This window comes from Physeter macrocephalus, chromosome 9 (genome assembly GCF_002837175.3).
Source record: "Physeter macrocephalus isolate SW-GA chromosome 9, ASM283717v5, whole genome shotgun sequence".
NCBI classification, from domain to species: Eukaryota; Metazoa; Chordata; class Mammalia; order Artiodactyla; family Physeteridae; genus Physeter; species Physeter macrocephalus.
This window is the reverse complement of record NC_041222.1, coordinates 47,829,378-47,849,477: the sequence shown is the minus strand read 5'-3', so window position 1 is coordinate 47,849,477 and position 20,100 is coordinate 47,829,378. Positions and strand designations below refer to the sequence as shown.

Here is a 20,100-nt window from a genome sequence, read left to right as displayed (position 1 = left end):
GCGTGGTTTTATCTATTTTAAGTCTCAGAACAGGCAATATTGATTTGTGATTATCAGACAAAACAAATTAATGAAATTAGAGTAGTGATCACCTCTGAGTGGGAGGTGGGAAGGACTGACTGAAAAGAGGCATAAGGGAACAGGCTGGCACGATGGAAATGTTCTGTATCTTGATTTGGGTGTAGGATACATGAATGCATGCATCTGTCAAAACATCAAACTGTACACCCAAAACCTATGCATTTTTATTTGAAAATTATACCTCAATTTAAAAAAGAGATGGCAGAAATCATGCAGATTTGGCCTGCCTTCCAGGCTGGATACTTAAATTGGCTTTCTCAAACTCCATCTCCTATATGGAGAAGTTGGAAAGCGGAGAACATATTTCCCTGGTATCCTCAGAGCTAGGCTTCTGGGTGTGAATTGGTTCTGCCACTTAGGTGTATTCATGAGAGATCTGGAAAGTGGAAAGAAGGCAATTCCACTTTGCCATCTTTCCATGGAGCTTCAGGTCAATAAATGGGCTCTGACAAGTGGGAGTGCTGGCAGGGGCCAGACTCCACACTCCACTGTTGGTGGGTGGCAGTGACAACAGTGACAGCCTAATAGACAACAGGGGCAGACTGATAGGTCAGCAGACATCTTCATCTCAGCTGCAGTGGAATGACCTTGAGACCAAAAGCCAAGTGGCTTCCTCTCCTTCAGCCCTTTCAATGATTTTGTAAGCACCTCATTCCTTGTTCTAAATCTCCTTCTGCTGGATATATCATTGGACAAGATGTAAGAATCCATGAAAGCCTAGGTGTGTGGTGCAAATACACGCTCCTCTTGAAAAATGTCAACCAAACTCATTCTTTCCTGCCTAACTTGCCATGGCTTGTGCTATTGCCATCAGGTGAAGCCAAACATGCTGCCTTAGCCACAGCTCTCTGAACTAGAGACTGGTAAAGGAGCCAAAGGGCACCAGACCTGGGCTGGGCAGAAGGGAGGCCAAATGCCCGAAAGTAGTTTGGCTGGATCTCAGCCAACCCTGCCCAATAGCCTTCGCACGTGGTCTCTCACATCAGCTCTTAGCCTGCTACAGTCCCTTCTCCATGGGGACTTTGAAATCTTTTAAGTTTGCAAATCAGATCATATCACTTCCCTCCAATGGCTTCTCCTTGTATTTGGGATTAAATTGTAGGCCCTTGAAAAGCTTAACCAACAAGGCCCCTGTGATCTAGTGTGCACCTGGTTTTCTGGCCTAATCTCACACTACTCTTTCCCTCACACCCATGCCTCAGATTAAGGTGGATTCCCTACTGTATTTCCCCTTGTACTTTTTCCTTGGAACCACTTTCACAACTGTAATTGAATAATTTATAATTACTTAATACTCCGCTCCCACACTAGATGTAAGCTCAATGAGAGCAATATTTGTGTATCTCGTTCATTATTGTATCTCTGGTACCTAGCTCAGTGCCTGGCACATAGCAGGTGCTCAATGAATTTTTATAAATGAAGAAATGAACTAATACATGCTCATACCGTCATTGGAAAAGCATCAGCCAGGGCAACCTTAGGTCTTTGTGGAGGTGCATTCAGCTCAGAACCAATGTGCCTATTTAAATCTGCAGGTTGACAACGCTCAAGATAAAAAAATAAGATCCTGGCAGTTGTGATGGGCAGATGGCAGAGTCCAGAGATCCTGGGGCCACTGGGCTGAGAGATTAGATTCAGGTGCAGTTTTTGTCTTAGCCTCAGAGTAAGACCAGAAACTAGTCCTATTGGTTCTCAGCTTCCTTGTCCACCCTTGCAGGTACCGTGTCTGGTAGTTGTCACCCACACCTCAGGAGGCTGCTGCTAAGAAGACTATGTGAGACATTAGGCACCAAAGAGTTTGAAAAAAATTAACCAGTTTCTGGTGGCACGCTTTATGGCCATAAGTACCCATTTAAAAAGAACAGATTCAGAGAAATCAAATAAACTGGACTCTTTGTGTGACTGTACCTTCTAAAGGATTTTAATTTACAAGGAAATAGAAGCACCCACAGTTTCCACCCAAAGCAAAGTCAGCGCTTATCACAGCTTAGAGGGTCCCAGAAAATTCCCTTAGCTCTTCTGAAGCTCCTCAGAAGCAAACTTTCCTCCTAGAGAAAAGGTAGAGGTAGAGGCTCCCTTTTTCTTGTTTCTCTCTTCTCATTCTTTATGGTTTTCCTGAAAAATATTCATCACACACCTACCATCGAAGCACTGTGCTGAACACAGGATATTTCACAGTCTTGGTTCCTGTAGCACCTGTAACTCAAGGGCAGGCACCCACTGAAAAAATTACACAAACCTTCCTAACAAATAATTCAATGACAAAAGAAGGACTGAACAGAAGTACTACGAAAACAAAACAGGGTAGGAACTGACCAGGTTTTAGAGGTCAAGAGAATATCCGTCTGCAAGTCATGGTTGAGCAGAGTTTTGAAAGATGGGTAGGAATCAAGTAAGCCAAGGGTTGGATGTGAGAGGGGCAGGCAGAAGGGACAGCAAGAGCAAGGACTCTGAAGAAGCACAGGCAAGTTTCCTGTTTGCCAGTGTTTTGTGTGCATCTTTGGTTTTATTTGCTGTTCTCGCTTTTCTCTATGGACTAGAATGATGGGACTTATTAAGCCTAAACATGATGTTGTAGGAAAACTTGGAATGCAAGTTCTGGGACCTGCGCACTAGTCATGATCTAGCCAAATCATTATCTGGCTTCTGTGTGTATGTATGACATCTTGAGTCTTTAACCTTTTGGGGCTTCCATTTCTTCATCTGCAAAATGAGTCTTAGAATAAATGATCTTTAGGATGATTCTAGGGACCTCGTATACTCTTCGAAGATTAACTGACATATGTTGGGAATTTACTGGACCTTTTTCCTCTGTGTATACCATGTTTCTAGGGTATGACCTCCCCTCCCCCAACCCCCAGAGCATAACTGATTGGTTTGAGGGTGGGAATTGACTCAAGCTGGGCCAATCAGATTTTATTCCTTGGGAATTTTAAACTAGGCTAGCTCCTGGAATGAAGGAGATAAAAACTGGGAGGTTGTAGGGAAACCACTTTCTTCCCACTGGGTAGACTAAGCAAAGAAAGGAGGACTTCAGAGAGAGAAAAATGAAATATATTGGCAGAATGAAGCTGCCTCGGCCCTGGCCCTAAGGCCAGCTGTATGCCTGCCCTTACATTCCACAAGACACCTCTATATCCTTTTAATAAATTCCCTTTTTCCTTTAAGCTAGCTTGAATTATACAGTGGATTGTAGCAGGTATTGTGTTTGTCTAACAATGTGTTTCCCCACCCCCCTCTTTGGATTTCCCTGGGGAATTCCTCCCCCAATTTTCATGAGGTTCCAGTAGGATAAACCATCATGGATACTCCCCTCAAGGGTAAGCACATGATCTAGAGTGGCCAATCAAGGCACCCTATCTGCCTGACCACAATGATTGGTTGGTGTATGGGCACATGAACCAAGGAAGGCCAATAAATGTCTTCCCCAGGATTGATACAGGGAGTTGGAAAGAGAAATTTTTTCTGCTGAGGTGGCTAAACTGAGATGATGTGCATTTGGGACTCAGCCACCATTTTACCTTCTTTGTGAAGAGGCCCTGTCTGCAGAATGACACCCAGCAGAAACAAGCCAAACCCAAGAGATGAAGGGAGAGAGAGAGAGAGGAGAGAGAGAGAGAGAGAGAGAGAGAGAGAGAGAGAGAGAGAGAGAGAGAGAGAGAGAGGGAGAGAGAGAGAGAGGGACCTCTGAAACATTGAACCTTAGACTCTATCCTGACTGAAGCCAGATCCATTCCTAGATTTTCTGGTCATGTAAGTTAACATATTTATTTCTTTGTTTAAGCCAACTAGAATCGGGTTTCCATCACTTGCAATCCAAACAGCCCTGACCCATATAAGTTCGTTTCTATTAACTTGCCTCCAAAATCCTAACTAAAGGAGCAATATAAGCAAACACAAGGTTTTATGAAATCTTGGAGTTTAGAAAACTGTCCCTATAGAATTAAAAAGACCATTATTTTGGCAGGGGCTCCCAATCCCATAACTCCTTCCACTCCACTTGCTGCAGATCCATCAGCCTTTGGTTTCTGTTATGGGTTAAACTGGGTTCTCCCCAACAACCCCCCCCCCCAAAAAAAAGATATGTTGAAGCCCTACTCCAGTACCTCAGAATGTGACCTTATCTGGCATTACAGTCACTGAAGATGTAATCGGTTAAGATGTGGTCACACTGCAGTAGGGTGGGCCCCAAATCCATTAAGACTGGTGTCCTTATAAGAAGATGGCCATGTGAAGACAGAAACCCAGAGAGCATATCATGTGAAGATGGAGGATTGGAGTGATGCATCTATAAGTTGAGGAATGCCTAGGGCCACCAGAGCTAGGAGAGAGGCATGGAACGGATTTTCCCCTCAGAGCTCTCAGAAGGAACCAAATCTGCCAATAAGATTGGTTATTGGTTGGCAATAAGTTTCTGTTATTTTAAGCCACCTAATTTGTGCTACTTTGTTGCAGCAGCCCTAGGAAACTAAGCCAGTCCCCAAACCATGACGCACTGTTTGGTTGATGGTCGCAGGTACAGAAGGTGCTGCACTCGCTGCCTCCCATCAAGGTTGTAATTTTATTTAGGTCAGAACAACTGTCCTTAGACCACCTTCCTATTCCACTACTCCCCTCTCAGTTTCCTTTTGCTCTAGGGAAACTGAAAGGCTAGATGAAAATTCTGATAGGGTGGCCCAGGTTCATCTCCAGTGGAATTGGGTTCAGAGCCCAGTTTTGAGGGACGCAAGCATCTGCGGAAGAGGGCGTTTATTGACTGGCTGTAAGGTGGGAATACAGAGACGATGAACCATGTGCCTTGGCAGAGCCAGCAGTGAGCCAGGCACCCACAACAGCTGGTACCCAAGGCCCCATTCCCAGACTTTGTCTGGGCAGTGTGTCTGGTAACCATCCTGGAGAACATGGGGCTTGTCCTTCTCTATTCCCAACAGCCAGCCCCACACTCCAACACTACCTCCCAGGGCACAAGAAAGGGAGAGGAGTGGAAGGCTAGACAAGAAGTGAAGCAAGTACAAAACCTGGCATCTCTGTTTCTAGGAGAGACAAACAGAGAGAAGGAGAGAAGACCCAGCTTGACTGCCTGTTCTCCACAGCAAACTAACGGAAGATGGAGATGAAAGGCACCATGCTGAGAGCCACATGGCTCTACTGGAGGTGGAGTCTCAGAGAGCTGGAGAGAGATTCAGAAGATGAACTGGTATCAAAATACTTCTCCTCTAGAGGTTTTCTTCTGAAAAGACAATAATCTCCTCCCTCATTTGCTAAGTCCTCACTCTACAAGTTGAGAGGACCCCCCTGACCTGGACACTATGGGCCCTTCCAGCTAATTGTGGGAGCAGCTGTTGAGTGCATTTTCAAGCCTCATCAAAGGGTGGGAGCATGGAGGGGAGAGGGTGGGAAGCCACTTTCCTATTGAAGGAGAATAACCTAAAGAACAACAAGGTGCAAGTTGTGGCTTTAGAAAAAAAAAAAAACTCCTCCTAGGAGATGTCAGATACTTGATTCCCAGCAACAGCTCCATTAAATTGTCATCTATTGATTTAGTATTCAAGTGAGGTCAGCTCTAAGGAGTAGATAAAGCTGTTCTTGTCCTTTAATCCAGATGGGTTTTGGTGACTGAGATTCCACAGGCAGTAAGTGAGTACAGGTCAGGCTTCTCTGCACAATGCAGAGAATGTCTCTCCCAGGCACTGTCAGTGACCAGCAGCCTCTTCTCTCTTTCCCTCACCCCACCCCAGACCTGTCCATGACTCAGGGGCCCTGTCCAGCCCGCACTCTTCTCTTCACTCACCTGTGAGCCCAACCTGAGCCCTCAGCTTTTAGAAATCTCTGGGTGTAGGGATGAGAGTGCTATGGGAGAGGATCACACCACACCAAGTTCTTCACCAGCTTGAGAAAGGCTGGGGTCTCCAAGGCCACCAGAGATGGTTCTTCAATGGAGATTGTCTTGGGGAGCAGATATAAAATCCTGGATCTGGGATTTTTTTTTTTTTGCATTGCTTTCAGTTTTGGATATACTACTTAAAAGTGTGTCAAATCTTGAAGGTGGAATTATCCTTAAAGACAACCCACTCCCACACCATGCCATGCACCAGCATAGGCCCAGTGAAAATTTAATCCCCCAAGGGGCACAGTAGCAGTTTGACCAGCTGCTCTGTCCCCAGCTTGCTTTCAAACTCCTGTGCCCCACCCTCACCCATCTGGGCATCTCCTTCTAGTGCCCACCCCATGAAAGTTTAGAGTTTCACTTTACTCCAGGTACATCTCTTTTGTGTTTTGCTAAAGGGTTTGCTTACAGTTGATAAGATAAAACAGGAAAGAAAAAAATGACTCAGTTTTATCCCCCTTTGCCATCTCTTTCTTTCCTGTAGACTCTATAAGAAAAAACTCAGTGGTCCAGAATTACCAGCATCCTTAGATGTACAAGTGATTCAAAAGGATACATCCATGGCCACTGCCAGTCTGGCCTCTGCAGGTTTCACTTGGTACAAGAGAAGGATGAGGCAAAGGTGGGGATAGAACCAGGCCCTTTTTGAGAAGGAATCAGCAGAGGGAGAGAACAGCAAGAAGGAAAGTCCCAAATATAGCTGTAGCCACCAGACACTCTCAGGCAATGGCGTGAAGGGCGCCCCTGCTTATGTAAATGAACAGGATCTTCCCAAAGTAATCATCTGTGAAGGTGAGACCCTTATTTCAACAGAGAAGCCCTGTGTTATAAATATTTAGGAAACCTTCTGTTGCCTATAGGATTTATACTTTTTTATGCTAGATGTCCAATGTCCTCAGCAATGGCAAATCTTTATCATTTCAGGACACATATGAGGACAGGAACAAGTCTAAAGTCATTGGGAGTAAAGCCTTACCAAGAAGCTGGGCAATTCCCTTTTAGGTCAAAATCTGGGTGTGGCTGGCTTAGCAATTATCTTTCTCTTATACCTTGTAAATTGCCCAGAAGGGAGGAGGCCAGGCTGGTGGGGCAATGATCATCATGCCCACCAGCCAAGAGGGTCTTGACAGTGTTAGGTCCAGTGGACCAAGTACATTTCCTAGCAGGGTCAGTGCCACAGAAAGTCCTTATCCTTTGAAGACCTTCACTTTTCTGGGTCTGTGACAGACTCATGTTTGGGCCTCGAGTCTTCTCTCCACCCCCCAGGTCCCACCCAGTTCCCATCAGCGGTACTTTGCCAGTTTTCCTCAAACCTTGTGCTCAGGGCCAAAAGGGATTCCCCCAGATGTCCTACTATGGCTTGGTGCCTCCTCCTAAATCACTTTGACAACAGAGAAGAGATAAAGCAAATAGTGAAAGTCCCCTCCCCAATCTTACAAGCCTAGGCTACTGCTAGTAACACCTAGTATGTTTCCTCCCACATGGTTTCTGTTGGGGGATTCCTTTAACTAAATCAATGCACATATTTTGAATGATAGCAAGAGTCCACTGCAGTGAGCACACTGACCCACCCACTGCAGAGCCTTAAGTAGGCTGCGATTACCTCAGGGCTGGATGGATTAATTTCTAAGTCTGTATATCTCTTCAAACAGCTACAACCCACACCAATCTCAGGTCCTAGCAGAACCCAGGTGGGTTGTGGGACAAAGGAGGCTATTCTGCTGGGCTGTCCAAGTGGCAGAGCCAGTGGTGCTTGCTAGTTCCAGCAGGCAATGGTCTAGGGCCAGGATCTGATCTAAACTCTGCCCGGTCCTAGCCGAGTCCCTCTGCTCTCCAACTTCCTCACCTGGTAAAGACAGAGGTGGAATAAGAGGAAGCCAGTTGGTAAGATGTCCAGGGAACTAATCTATAATGTAATGGAATAGAGAAAATTGTATTTTTTTAACATCTTTATTGGAGTATAATTGTTTTACAATGGTGTGTTAGTTTCTGCCTTACAACAAAGTGAATCAGTTATATATATACATATGTTCCCATATCTCTAAACTCAATTCATTTTAATCACAAAATTTCAGCTCTTTCTAGTATATTGTCATGCACACTACATTGTGTGTATGTGTACATGCACACAGATTTATAAGCTCTCTCTCTATTATTTTACTCTTATTCTATACTCTATATTCTTATTGTACTCAAACTTGACTAAAATGTTAAAGTTTATTATAATTTGCTTAAAATATGCTAGTTTGTCATAAATTTTCACATATACACCAAAGTACTTAATATGTTTGAGTCGTAAGAAAAAGATATAAATTTTATATTCAAATAATTTATCACATATTTTGGAAATACATGTGAATAATAAAGACAGTATATAAATATATATATATATTTAAATATTGAACTTTTTAGACTGGGGAAGTATAGAATGAATACAGGGTTAGAAGTGGCTATAGTCATGGAATTGAAGCTAGCAAAACGGTGTAACAAAAACAAATATACACTGCAGGGTAATAAAAGAGATGGTTTCACAAGTCATAAGGAATAAAGAAATTACAATATACACTGAGATCCTAAATTGTCTTCACTATTAGTAGGATCAGTTGAAGAGCTATAAGCAATGAGAAGCTGGTAAATTTTTAACAACTAGTTCACCAGGTGGGAAAAAAGTAAAAGCAAAAAGCCTGGATTCACAATGGGTTAAAGACCTACATGTAAGGCCAGACACTATCAAACTCTTCGAGGAAAACATAGGCAGAACACTCTATGACATAAATCACAGCAAGATCCTTTTTGACCCACCTCCTAGAGCAATGGAAATAAAAACAAAAATAAACAAATGGGACCTAATGAAACTTAAAAGCTTTTGCACAGCAAAGGATACCATAAACAAGACCAAAAGACAACCCTCAGAATGGGAGAAAATAGTTGCAAATGAAGCAACTGACAAAGAAGAAAATTCTATTGATCAGCACTCTGCTTAGGGAGCACCCTGAATGTTGTTTAAAGGAATATACTGAAAAGCTGCCGGATGTTAAAGGGGACAGGAGAACGTTTCTATAGTGCATATTTGCCTTGGCCTGCCCAGTATCCATCTTCTTGTCTTTTGGCACCAGAAGCAGTATTTTCCTTGGGGAATCACCTCCCCCACTCTCAGTGCAAATGGTATGGGAGCTTGACTCCCACAAGGCTTGATGCCATCTGGCTGTAGGAATTGGCATGTGACCCAGGCGTGGCCAATAAGAGCAGCAAATCCCCCTGGTTATATATAGTAAGTGATTTCTGGTTGGGCAAGTGACCCAAGTCAATTCCATGATGATCAACTCTTTGGGGACACTGCTGGGAACTGTTAGGGAGATTCTTTCTGTTGGGGCTGCTGAAAGGATAGGACGTAAGCCAAGAACTGACAGGCTCTTGCCACCGTCAGTGAGAAGACCCTGGTGGAGAATGAAATAAGGGAAAAAAGAACAGAGATATGGAGCAAAAGTGATGCGTTTTGATGACATCATTCAAGCCCATGGATCCAGCTATGCCCAAAGTGAGATACTTCCCTGGACTTTATCTTTAAATGATCAATACATTCCCATTTTTTCCTTAAACCTATTTGTTTTCAGTCCCTTATGCTAAAAAAAAAAAAAAAAATCCTGACTAATATAACTTCCAAGGGGAATGCTTGGGCTGCAAAGATGATAAAGCAGGGCTTTAGTTTTGCTGACATGTTTAAAAAACTGGGATGCTACCTCTAGCATTCTGCTTTTCTACCCTTTCTTCACAGGAGTTATTTCTTTCATCACTTCAACTCTAAATCTGGACAAATATTTAAGAATACCGATTTGAAAGGGCATAGAGGTATGACCTGCTAGAGACACATGTATGTCATGGTTTGGAGCTAATGGAACCAAAAGCTTTGTGTTCATGTTCCAGTTTCTCCACTAACCATGTGAACTTGATTAATAAGTCTCATAGCGTCTTTAAACCTAAATATATGTGCCTGTGAGGATGAAATGAGATAACGTTCGTGGAAGTGTTTTGAAATCCATAAAGGAGTGACAATTGTGAGTCAAGGAAATCTGAACACTTGCCACCTTGGAAGGCTGCTACTTTGTGGAAGAAAACATTCTGAGGGAAGAAAGCAGCACTTTCTTCACCTTGAAGCAAGGAGGCTGAGCTTGGAAACATTTTAGTATCAGCAGATTGTGATGCCAAATGGAACTTCATCTCTTTGAATGATTATTGAGAATAGCTGAATAACTGAACTGACCTCCAGTCTTCCCTCTGCCTCTCTCTCCTAACCTACCCCTCCCCCAGACACAAGCAGACGGCCAAGGTTTGCGCCAAGAAGTTCAAACATTCCAGAACATTCCAGAACAATCACATGACCAAGATAGGTAACCAACAGGAGACTACTACTGGGCAGAAAATAATTACATACAACAGTCATCCCACTCTTTTCAAGAAAGTATGAGGGCCTCTTTTAAACATCTAAAATTTTCACAGACAGACCTGTTTCTACAAGATAGAATTTGTTGATTGAGAAAGCACTTCATGGAGTAAGTATGAATTCAGTGTTGCTTTAACATGAATTTGTAAATTATTCATAATAGCAGTAGTTCTTAACATTTGGTAAAGGAGTCGCACAAGAGTATTAGGAATTTGGTGTTCAGTCCCCTCAGTTCAGGGGCAAACAGATGAGACAAGTACGACAGCCCCTGAGGGACTGACCCCTGCTGTTCTCCCAGCAGCCCTCCCTGTTGTACCAAGGCTGTTTTCTTGCTAGTGTTAACTAAGGCACTCCCCACTCACGCCCTCCATCAGAGGTTTGGTTGTTTTCCAACTCCCGTTTGCACTCTTCTTCCTCTCAGGTGGGTGAACAGGAGTTCAAGTTTGCTTTGTTCTTTCCTAACCTGGGTCACGTTCAGGGCTCTGACTGAACCTTTGCTGCTATTTCACCTTCCGAACTCCCAAAAGACAAACCTCAGAACTGCAGATAGTACCCACTCAGGTTGTCAAGAGCTGCAAAAGCTTTTCCTTGACGTACAGCAACAACAGCTTTAAAAAGCACCCACTTAAGTTCTACATTTTAAAGACACTCAGAGTATCCACGCAGGCTCTTTCCTGGAAAGCCCATCAGCAGAGGAGCAGGGCCGGTAGGGGTTTGTTTTAAGTGCAATGTATCTTTTAAAATGCCCATTTAAAAAGCCCAATTCCTCTCCCCATTCCCAGGTTCACTGCCTTGAGGGCCCTGTCTTCACATCTTGGTGATAGCTGCTGAGAAGTGGTGCCCAGGTCAGAGTTCTGAAAATCCAGGTGTTTGGGGGCTCAGGCTTGGACTAACAGTATGGCCAACCTTTTCTCCGTGGTGCTCCCTCCCCTAGGGTTTCTCCCTATTACCAAGACTTGGGCTAAGCCTCCAGAAGGCTCTGGCCCTCTCTCTGAACCCCCAAGTCAGTAGAACTTCTACACACATCTTCTGACCCCTTCTTGCTGAGAGCTCAAGTGGGTTCTACTAACATGTTAAGGCTCTGAGCCAAGAAGGAAAGAACAGTCAGTGTGACTCTCAAGAAATTGGAGACACTGTAATTTATCACATGACACACAAAAAAAATCCCAGCCTAACCACATACCTGACCACTGTAATTCCCAGAAGCCCAGACAAGAAGGGAAGATGGTATGGGACTGGGTGGAGCCAGCGATTTGGAGGTCCTGTGTGTGCGTGTTGGTGCTGTAAGGTGGGGGAAGGGTCAGCCACCAGGTTCCCTACAACTGCTCGGCCTCTTACAAATACTCCCGTCAACAACGGAAGAGTTTATACTTTCCTAAAAAAATCCTACTAGAGCAAGTACCCCCAAAGTATGATCTGCAGAATAAGGGCACTACATGTAATACTTGTGTGGGGGGTGGGTAGGGTATGTAAAGGTCTATGTTCAAGTCAGTTTGAAAAGCAGTAGGCTAAAGAAAGAATTTCAGCTACAGGACTTCTCAGAGCTTCTGCTATGTTAGTGCACGTTGTGACCTCCAAACCTGGGCTAGAGATTGCAGCACTGTCTACACCTCTACTACGTGCTTTTCAGGGAAAGCATCCCATGATGATAGTGTACCACGGAACATGCTCTGGGAAGCACTACAGCAGACCTAATGTGATCTAATTTGGAGGTGAAGCACAGCGCTCTGACCCAGAATCCTGAAGAGAGGCAAGGTACAAGCAAGCCACTTAGGTAGCATCATGAGCAGACCTTGGACTTGAGATTCCTCTCCATCTGTGGCACTTCCTTTCACAGGCCCCAGCCACATCACAGGTAAGTTGCTTGTGTGTGTGTGTGTGTGTGTGTGTGTGTGTGTGTGTGTGTGTTTCTTTAAGGGAAGGTACAGAGGTATGGGACAAAGGGGATGCTTGATCTTTATTTGCCTTGGAGCTGATGGAAGATCACAGGAGTTGTACCTGAGATTCATAATATAAGTAAACATATACATACATAGAAACAGGTATATAACTATGAAAACAAAATAGTGCAAATTATTTGACAATAATAGAAATACCTATCATGCCCCCATCCTAATTCCTGTCATCCCTTATATATGTCTTCAGTGCTCTTCCAGGGGTAGCTTTTTACGTCATTGTCGTTGTCATCATTTTAATTCTTGTATTCCTGGCAATGGAAAAAAAGTCCTGATCTTCCTCCCCACTCCTGAATCTGTCTTTCCAGAGGCTGAGAAAGACAGAACCACGATCAATGGACATTGCACGGGGACCCCTCTTTCCTTTAGGCTGGCCCTTACCTTTCCTCCTGGTCCACAACCCACTTGGTGCTCCCATACCCAACTGGTCACTGCCATTCCTCCTCCCTCTGCGTTATCACCCTTCTAGCCCACTGGCTAAAATAATAAACTTTTGCCCAGTGTCCATATTAACTTTGGCCTTCTGGATACAATAGTCTTGCCTTTGTCAGGCAACATGTGTTGAACTGAATTCATCCTTGTCCACCCAATTCTATACCATAATCCTGGAAGATTTTGGATGGTGAAAGATGGTGGTGGGCAGGCAGTATTGTAGGATATCCTTTCAAGAGTATTCAGGGAATTAGGTTATGTAGTCTATAGTGGACAACTTCATTTCTGCCTTCCCAGTGTACATTCTCTTCTTTGTAAAAGCATTCAGATTTTCCTTTGGGAATCACTTTTCCTGCTCCTCTCAATCCACACAATTTGCGTGAGGCCGACATCCCTACCACTCCAGGGATGGGAAGAGGACCCAGATCTGGTCAATCAAAGCATTCTGGAGTCAACAGAGGGAGACACAATTCTGGGGGATTTTTTAAAAAAATATTGGGTAGAGAGAATCTGTCCACGAGGGTTGCTGAGAAAATTGAATATTAAAGAGAATGCCTGCTGGAGAAGGGAGAGACACCGAAAGCAGAACTGGGAGATGGGAGACAGTTGAATTCTGACAACATGCAGTTGCTGACATGGTAGTCATAGGCTACACTGTGGCCTGATGACACTGGAGCTCCTCAGTTTGGTTTGGCGGACACAGTAGCTCTAGGCTGACAGCCCTGAGGCCACCTGCCTGCTCACTTCACCCTGACTAGATGGGTCCTGTTGGAACATGGAGAACTTCACAGAGATGCCTGCAGGCCTCTTTTTAACTCTGTAACATCTGTCATGGGGCAGTTTGACCCCAACCCATGTACAGGTGCCATATCTTGCCTCCGGTCTTCTGGCTGAGTCCATCCAAGTACCAGAAGTAAAGGTAAACTCTATGACTCATGGAGACATTAACCTGTTAGGTAAAAGACTGCTTTGAATCCTCATCAGGGGGTTAACAGCTAAAAGGAATCCATTTAATACATAACCACTACATTTAATAAATCCTGTCGATACCAGGGTGGATGGCAGCTATTTCCTATTTTACAGATGAGGCGGAGGATCTGCCTGATGCCATGTGTCTACCAAACAGCTAAGATGCAAACATAGGTCTCATTCCTAAGCCTGTGTTACTTCTGCAGTGCTCTAGTGAAACTCAAGAAACCAAAATCTTTCCTCACAAATGACTGAATTCATCTTTTTTTTAAATAAAGGTTTTCAAAAATAACTTTAAAATCATAGCCACACCAAACTTTAAAAGATCAATCCGCTCCACACCATAACAGGTTAACACAGAGGAGAATTAAGCAACAACTGAGTGTGTGAAGTGTGAAGACAGGGGAGGCACCCAGGGGTGCATGAGAACGTATAGTGGGGTGGGCCCCGTCGGGGCGGGTCCCTCAGGAACTGCTGAGGTGCTAAGATTGCAGAGGTGGCTCAGGGAGGGGGGCTAAGCTAAAACCGCTTACGCGGTTTTACTTTGTAGGCCTCTTATGACAGCGTCGCCAAACCACACGTATTAAAATGTAGCCACATGCCAAATTTCTGAAAGGCTCTTTATAATTTTGCCTTTTAAATTGCTCGGTTGACCAGCAACCCATTTAATATATGATTAGCAATGATTCCTTGCAATCACTGCATGTGCTTGGGAATACTTGTGAAGAAACTCTCAACTATATTGTTCTCAATGTTTTAAGTTTGGAAATGTTTCATTTTGTGGATATTTAATTATTTTTGCTGTTTTTTCCATAAATTTTTTCCATAATTTGGAGCCAGTATTTTTTTTTTTTTTTTTTTTGCAAGCCTTTCCATTGGTTCTTCAAAACTTACAGATCTTAGGCACGATGGCTTTAATTGCCTAACGGGCAAAATAGCAGAGAGGTGGAAACAGAGCACGGAGAGAGAATGCAGGAAGTATGGGAGCCAAGTACACTCAGCATTTAAAACCGCCTGAGGTCAGTTGTCATGATCTGAAATTGGATCCCTGCAAGCAGCAAGCCAGGCACCATTTCAAAATATGCAATCCCCACCAATATCTTCCCTTGAAGACTATAAAGAGATGTCTTCAGGAATGTCCTACCATCCACAGATGCAGCAGGAACAGGAAGCTGCCTCTGCCATTCCCCTTCCTTTGGGGCAGCGTCTACTCCCAAGACAAGACCAGTTACCCAAACAGCCACCGATGAGTCTGGCAGCAGGCCCAGTACCCTCACGGCCGTGGTGACAGGGTATTCACAGAGTAGACACATGAAGTTGCCACACGTGTCATTGCTGGGCTTGTTCATTTAAGCTGGTCTCTAATTTCTAGAAATTCACCTGCCTTCATCAGTTTGAATATATGATTTCCCAAATCACAGCAGAAATTATTAACAAATTAATCAATCTGAAATTTTTGAAGTAAAGCTCTTTAAAAGGGTTGGGAATAGGGAAGAAACACACGAATAAAGAGTGTCCTGAGACCTCAGAAACATCTTGATGTTTAAAATAAAAATACTCACGCCAACTAACCTATCTGCCACCCCAAGTGAACAAATATCATGATGGGGGAGAAGTGGAGGAGGCAATGATGCACATCTTTCTGGTTTTGGGGGCACCATCTCACACATCCACCCTGATTTCCCAGAGGAAACCAAGTGTGGGGAGGTGAATTATTTATCCCATTACAGCTGGTTAGTAGCTGAACTGGGCCAGAAAGCAAGCTGGGCTACTTAGCTCGCGAGATCACCGTCACCTCCCCTGCAGACTCAACAGAAGGGTGTCAGCAGAGCAGGATCCACATCCAGAGCCACCAGTATCAGAAGAACCAGGAAGACAGGAAGTGGCCCATGTGTCAAAAAAACTCTGCCCTGGTCCATCCACAGGTGCTGACCCAAGGCCTGTGCCTTGGGGATGGGGTCAGGCTATCTGACCGTTAAGGGCCAAATGAGACATGGAATGAGAGGAGCCCCAGACGCAGGCGGCCCCCGACAAAATGACCGTTTTTATTTGCTTGGGTAAAGGAGTGATTTGGCTTGGCCTCTGTAAGATGCCAAGCACTGATAAATTGTCCCACTCAAATGGCTTCGTTTTTTTTTAGTGTTTATTTATTTATTTATTTGGCTGCGCTGGGTCTTAGTTGCAGCATGCAGGATCTTCACTTGTGGCATGCGGGATCTTCAGTTGCAGCATGTGGGATCTTGTTCCCCGACCAGGGATCAAACCCGGACCCCCTGCATTGAGAGCGCGGAGTCTTAGCCACTGGACCACCAGGGAAGTCCCTCACGTGGCTTCTTAGACCTAGCCAGCTAGAGTACAGAAAGACCCTGCTTGCCTACTGACATTCCTATTAACTGTTAGTCACTTCTAAAGAACAGGCCAGGTGGTCTAAACATGGAAACTCTGACTAAACTCAAGTTACTTCTCCCCTATTCTGGAGTCAGGTGAGGAACAACAGAGGTCCAGGCTGGGCACACAGGCTGCGGTGCTGCTTTCCCATTCACCACAGACTGGCTAAAATTGCCCACCAGCACATCCACACGTCTCCAGCAAAACACCAACAGGTAAAGTCAGTGGAACGCCACATTCTAATCCTCCCACCGTGACCAATACCCTGGAAAAATCCACTTCTGCACCCTGCCTTGGTCCCCTCACCTCACCCAGGTGAATCCCACCCCCACCTTGGGCATGGTTAAAACTGAAGCAATCCCTTAGTTTCCTGGTGTTTCCTTTTCTCTATCTACCTTCAATTTTGTCCACTTCCATAGGCCTCCTCTACTCCAATCTGCTACTTCCTTCCCTGCCTTTTAACACCCTCAACACTTCCACTCAGTCACCACGAAACTAACTGCCAGCACTGGCCTCACCTTGGAGCCTCAAACACAAAAGACCTAGCAGAATGGCCACCTCATGATCTTTCATTGTAGCATGACAGTGAGGACAGGCACCACGGTGCAACCTAAGTTTTGGGGCTTTTTGGTTGGGTCTGTAATCAGTGATGTCCTTCACCACTTTTTATCAGAAAAGATAAGACAAACAAACAAACCATGAGGTTCAGCTGCCCTCGGAGGGCAATCTGGATGTCAGCAGTGCCTCCAACTGCTCTTTCCCCATCGGTACGTCATGTTGCAATACCCCAGCTTCCCCCTACCCTTATCAACTGTCTTGATGAAGATGGTAGATGATCATGATGGAGGGACGCTGGCTGGTGTTCACAGAGAAGGACAGTGAAAAGACAGAAGCAGGGCCTGGTACATGACAGGAAGGCAAAGGCTGTGATTCTGCCATGAGCCCCAAAACATCACAGATGTATATGTCTTTAAAAAAAAAAAAATCACTAGTCTCGCTGAACTCAGAGTGGTCTGTCTCTGTCAGCAGAGAGGAGTAGACAGGTCAAGATAGAAAGCCAAGCCCCAAATGCTGGAATCTCCCATCAAACTGCACCAGGGGTAGCTGAACCAATCAGGAGCTAAGCTAAGAATAAGGCAGAGAATGAAGGAGCGGAATATCACTAAGATGTACCAGCAACTTCTGCCCAAAGAGTGCAATTGCTTCTCTTGGGCACCTGAGAAGGGGCTGGCAGTAGGCTGTTTAAATAAATATTAAATTTGTCCTCCTATTGGCAATAGCATCACCACTACCACTCCAGAAGCAGCTGTGCCACATGAGGGCTGGGACACTTCCGTGTTTACAGCAGAGAGGGGCACACGTCCCTTCTACTGCTTGCAATGATCTGCCTGGAGTCTACATGCCACCCTAAACTGACCAACAGTACCATTTCCAGAGCTTGTCCCGAGGGACAGGAAGCCCCTGCAGGACACAGCCAAAGCTCCATGGTCCCTTAGTTCTGTATCTGAGCACGGGCAGATCTGGATTCAAACATCAGCAGCAGTAAATAAAACTGCAGTATGTGTGGCAGGCAGAATTCTCAGATGTCCAAGAGTCCTGGGCCCTGGCTATTCAAACACTAATCTAGGTACTGCTGTAATGAGATGACCTTAAGATAAGGAGATTACCCTGGTATCACAAGAAGTCAGATTCAAGCATGAGGAGGATTCAATGCCACAGAAGGATTCAGTGCATTGTTGTTGGCTTAAAGATGGAGGGAACCAAGTTGCAAGGAATGCAGGCAGGCTCTATAAGCTGAAAATTGTCCCCTGCTGACAGCCAGAAACAGGGACCCCAGTCCCACCACCTGAATTCTGCCAACAACCTGAATGCGGTTGGAAGCATATTCTTGCCCAGAGCCCAGCCTGGCTAACACCTTGACATCAGCCTTCTGAGGCCCTAGCCAGAGAACCCAAGCAAACCTACCAAGACCTCTGACCTACAGAACTGTGAGATGATAAATGGTATTCTTTTAAGTTGATAAGTCTGTGGTAATTTGTTACGCAGCAACAGAAATCTAACACACTACGTAGAGCTCTCAGTAAGTAGAGAGCCACAGTTCAAAATGGCCTGACCTCCTTCAGTGTTGGCCCTTCACCTCCGCATCCTCCCACACCCCCAGACATGAGAGCACAGACTCCTTCTGGACCCCTCTTACTGAAAAGGAAAAGGGTAGCAAGAGAACTGGGGAGGTAAAGACCTTTCCTTACTTCAAAAGCCCACCCTAGGTGGAAAACACCAATTGGAATCCTAATAGAAAGAAATCAGATATTTCCCCTTCTACCAATTCTGACCCCTTACACACACCACACGTAGCCTCTATTAGTTGCAGACGAAACCACCACAGGTCCTGAGTGTTCCTGCACATTCTTGCTGGGGAGGCCTTTACCACAACACTTTCTCATCATGTGCTCATAGCAAGCAATCTTGAGGGGTGAAGTAATGTCCCCATGTGGAACAAAGAGCAGGCTTGCTGTACGAGGTGGAGTGCCCAAGTGTGCATGTTCCTTGGCTCTGATGTAAACCCCCGGCATGCATGGCATCTACCTGAGGCCCCTACACATCACCAGTGTGGGACTTGGGGAGAAAGAAACCAATACAAACATGAAGCTCATGCTGCTTGCTGTGCTCTGAGTAATAAAGTTCTTTGTCTCTGACCTGAGATATCCATTTCTTCTGCTAGCATCCATGAAACAGTAATAATCTAACTTATTAGCTTGCAAGTAGGGTGAAATTCTAGACTCTGACACTATTACACTTAGATCTTTTAAATCAGGAGATCTACTATCTTTACATTATCAATTTCAAAAGAACAAAATACCCTTTTTAAATTTTTCTTGTGGCGATAATAAAATCTACATCACTGGGCTATTGTGGGAATAAAATGAGAAAACACATAGCACACCTGAGATACAGAAAACATCCAATAACTTTAGTTAGATCCCTGCTCTCCCTAGTCACTCATCCTCCCCCAAAATCCACATACAATGAATCAGATGGGGAGCAGTATGTCTCCAAGATAGCAGTCCACTCAGAAGACAAGGGATAAAATAGTCTACTACACCAATTTCTGACATTTGCATAAGACTGCACTACTCATAAAGGGCTTCCACCCATATTATCTGAACCAAGGTTCAGAGAGGTCAGTCCCTGCAGAACGAACGAACAGTAACTCCACAGGTCTGGAAAAATAGCCATATGGCAGAAGCCTGGGGATGTGGGCCGAGGAAGCATTGCTGAAATGCAGCTGTGATGTTGTTCTAGCAGCACGACTGTATCCTGAAGGCACACTCTTCATCCAGGTAAGCCAAGGGAGCTCCCATCATGACTAGGCCTCCTGAGGAGTGTCTGCCTTGGAGAAATGGCTGGAAACCACAAGATAGAGAGTTGTCTTTTATTCGGATATCCTGAGGGTTTTTAAATGGAACATTTTAAAAGTCCTTAATAAAAGAGGCCATCCTGTCCTGGATGAACTTGGTCCCTTTGGTTCCTTGGCAGCTTCTGCTGTGTCTAGAGGCCTTGGGGCCTTTCATCTTGTGACAGTGTCACTTGAGGGTCTTGCTGAGGTTGGAGAAGCCAATGCCAACACAAGTCATCAGCACTTTATCCCCTCCCTTGAGTTCTTCACCACATGGCTTGGTTTCAATTTTAAACATAATCTGGAAAAAGCTCTTCAAATGCCGCAAAAATTCTATCCTAAAAAATAAAAATAAAAATTTAAAAAAGGGAGGGAGAAATGAAAGAGGAATTCGGTTTTTAAAAAATTCTTCTCCAGCCTAGAACTGAAGCTTTTAATTTCCCAGATCAGGAGGAATAACTGAAATTAAGAACTTCTATCAATGCTGATTAAACAGCATTTGTTTACAGCCTGCCAGATTCCAAAGATGATTTTAAACAGCTTGCAGCGA

The 20,100-nt window shown here is 44.6% G+C and overlaps 1 protein-coding gene across 8 annotated transcripts in view; it reads right to left on the bottom strand.

The window, feature by feature from the left end:
* RCL1 (RNA terminal phosphate cyclase like 1) overlaps positions 1 to 20,100 on the bottom strand; it is a 171,504-nt gene that overhangs the window by 94,754 nt on the left and 56,650 nt on the right. Inside the window, exon 9 of one of the 8 annotated variants that reach the window (XM_007112342.4) lies at positions 19,097 to 19,888. The exons of 6 other annotated variants lie outside the window; for them this stretch is intronic. In XM_007112342.4, coding sequence (XP_007112404.1) covers positions 19,738 to 19,888 — 151 coding nt within the window. In that variant the 3' untranslated portion in view covers positions 19,097 to 19,737. Of the gene's footprint in view, positions 1 to 19,096; positions 19,889 to 20,100 lie in introns of those variants that run through there. One more of the 8 variants, XM_028493950.2, reaches the window with a different exon arrangement.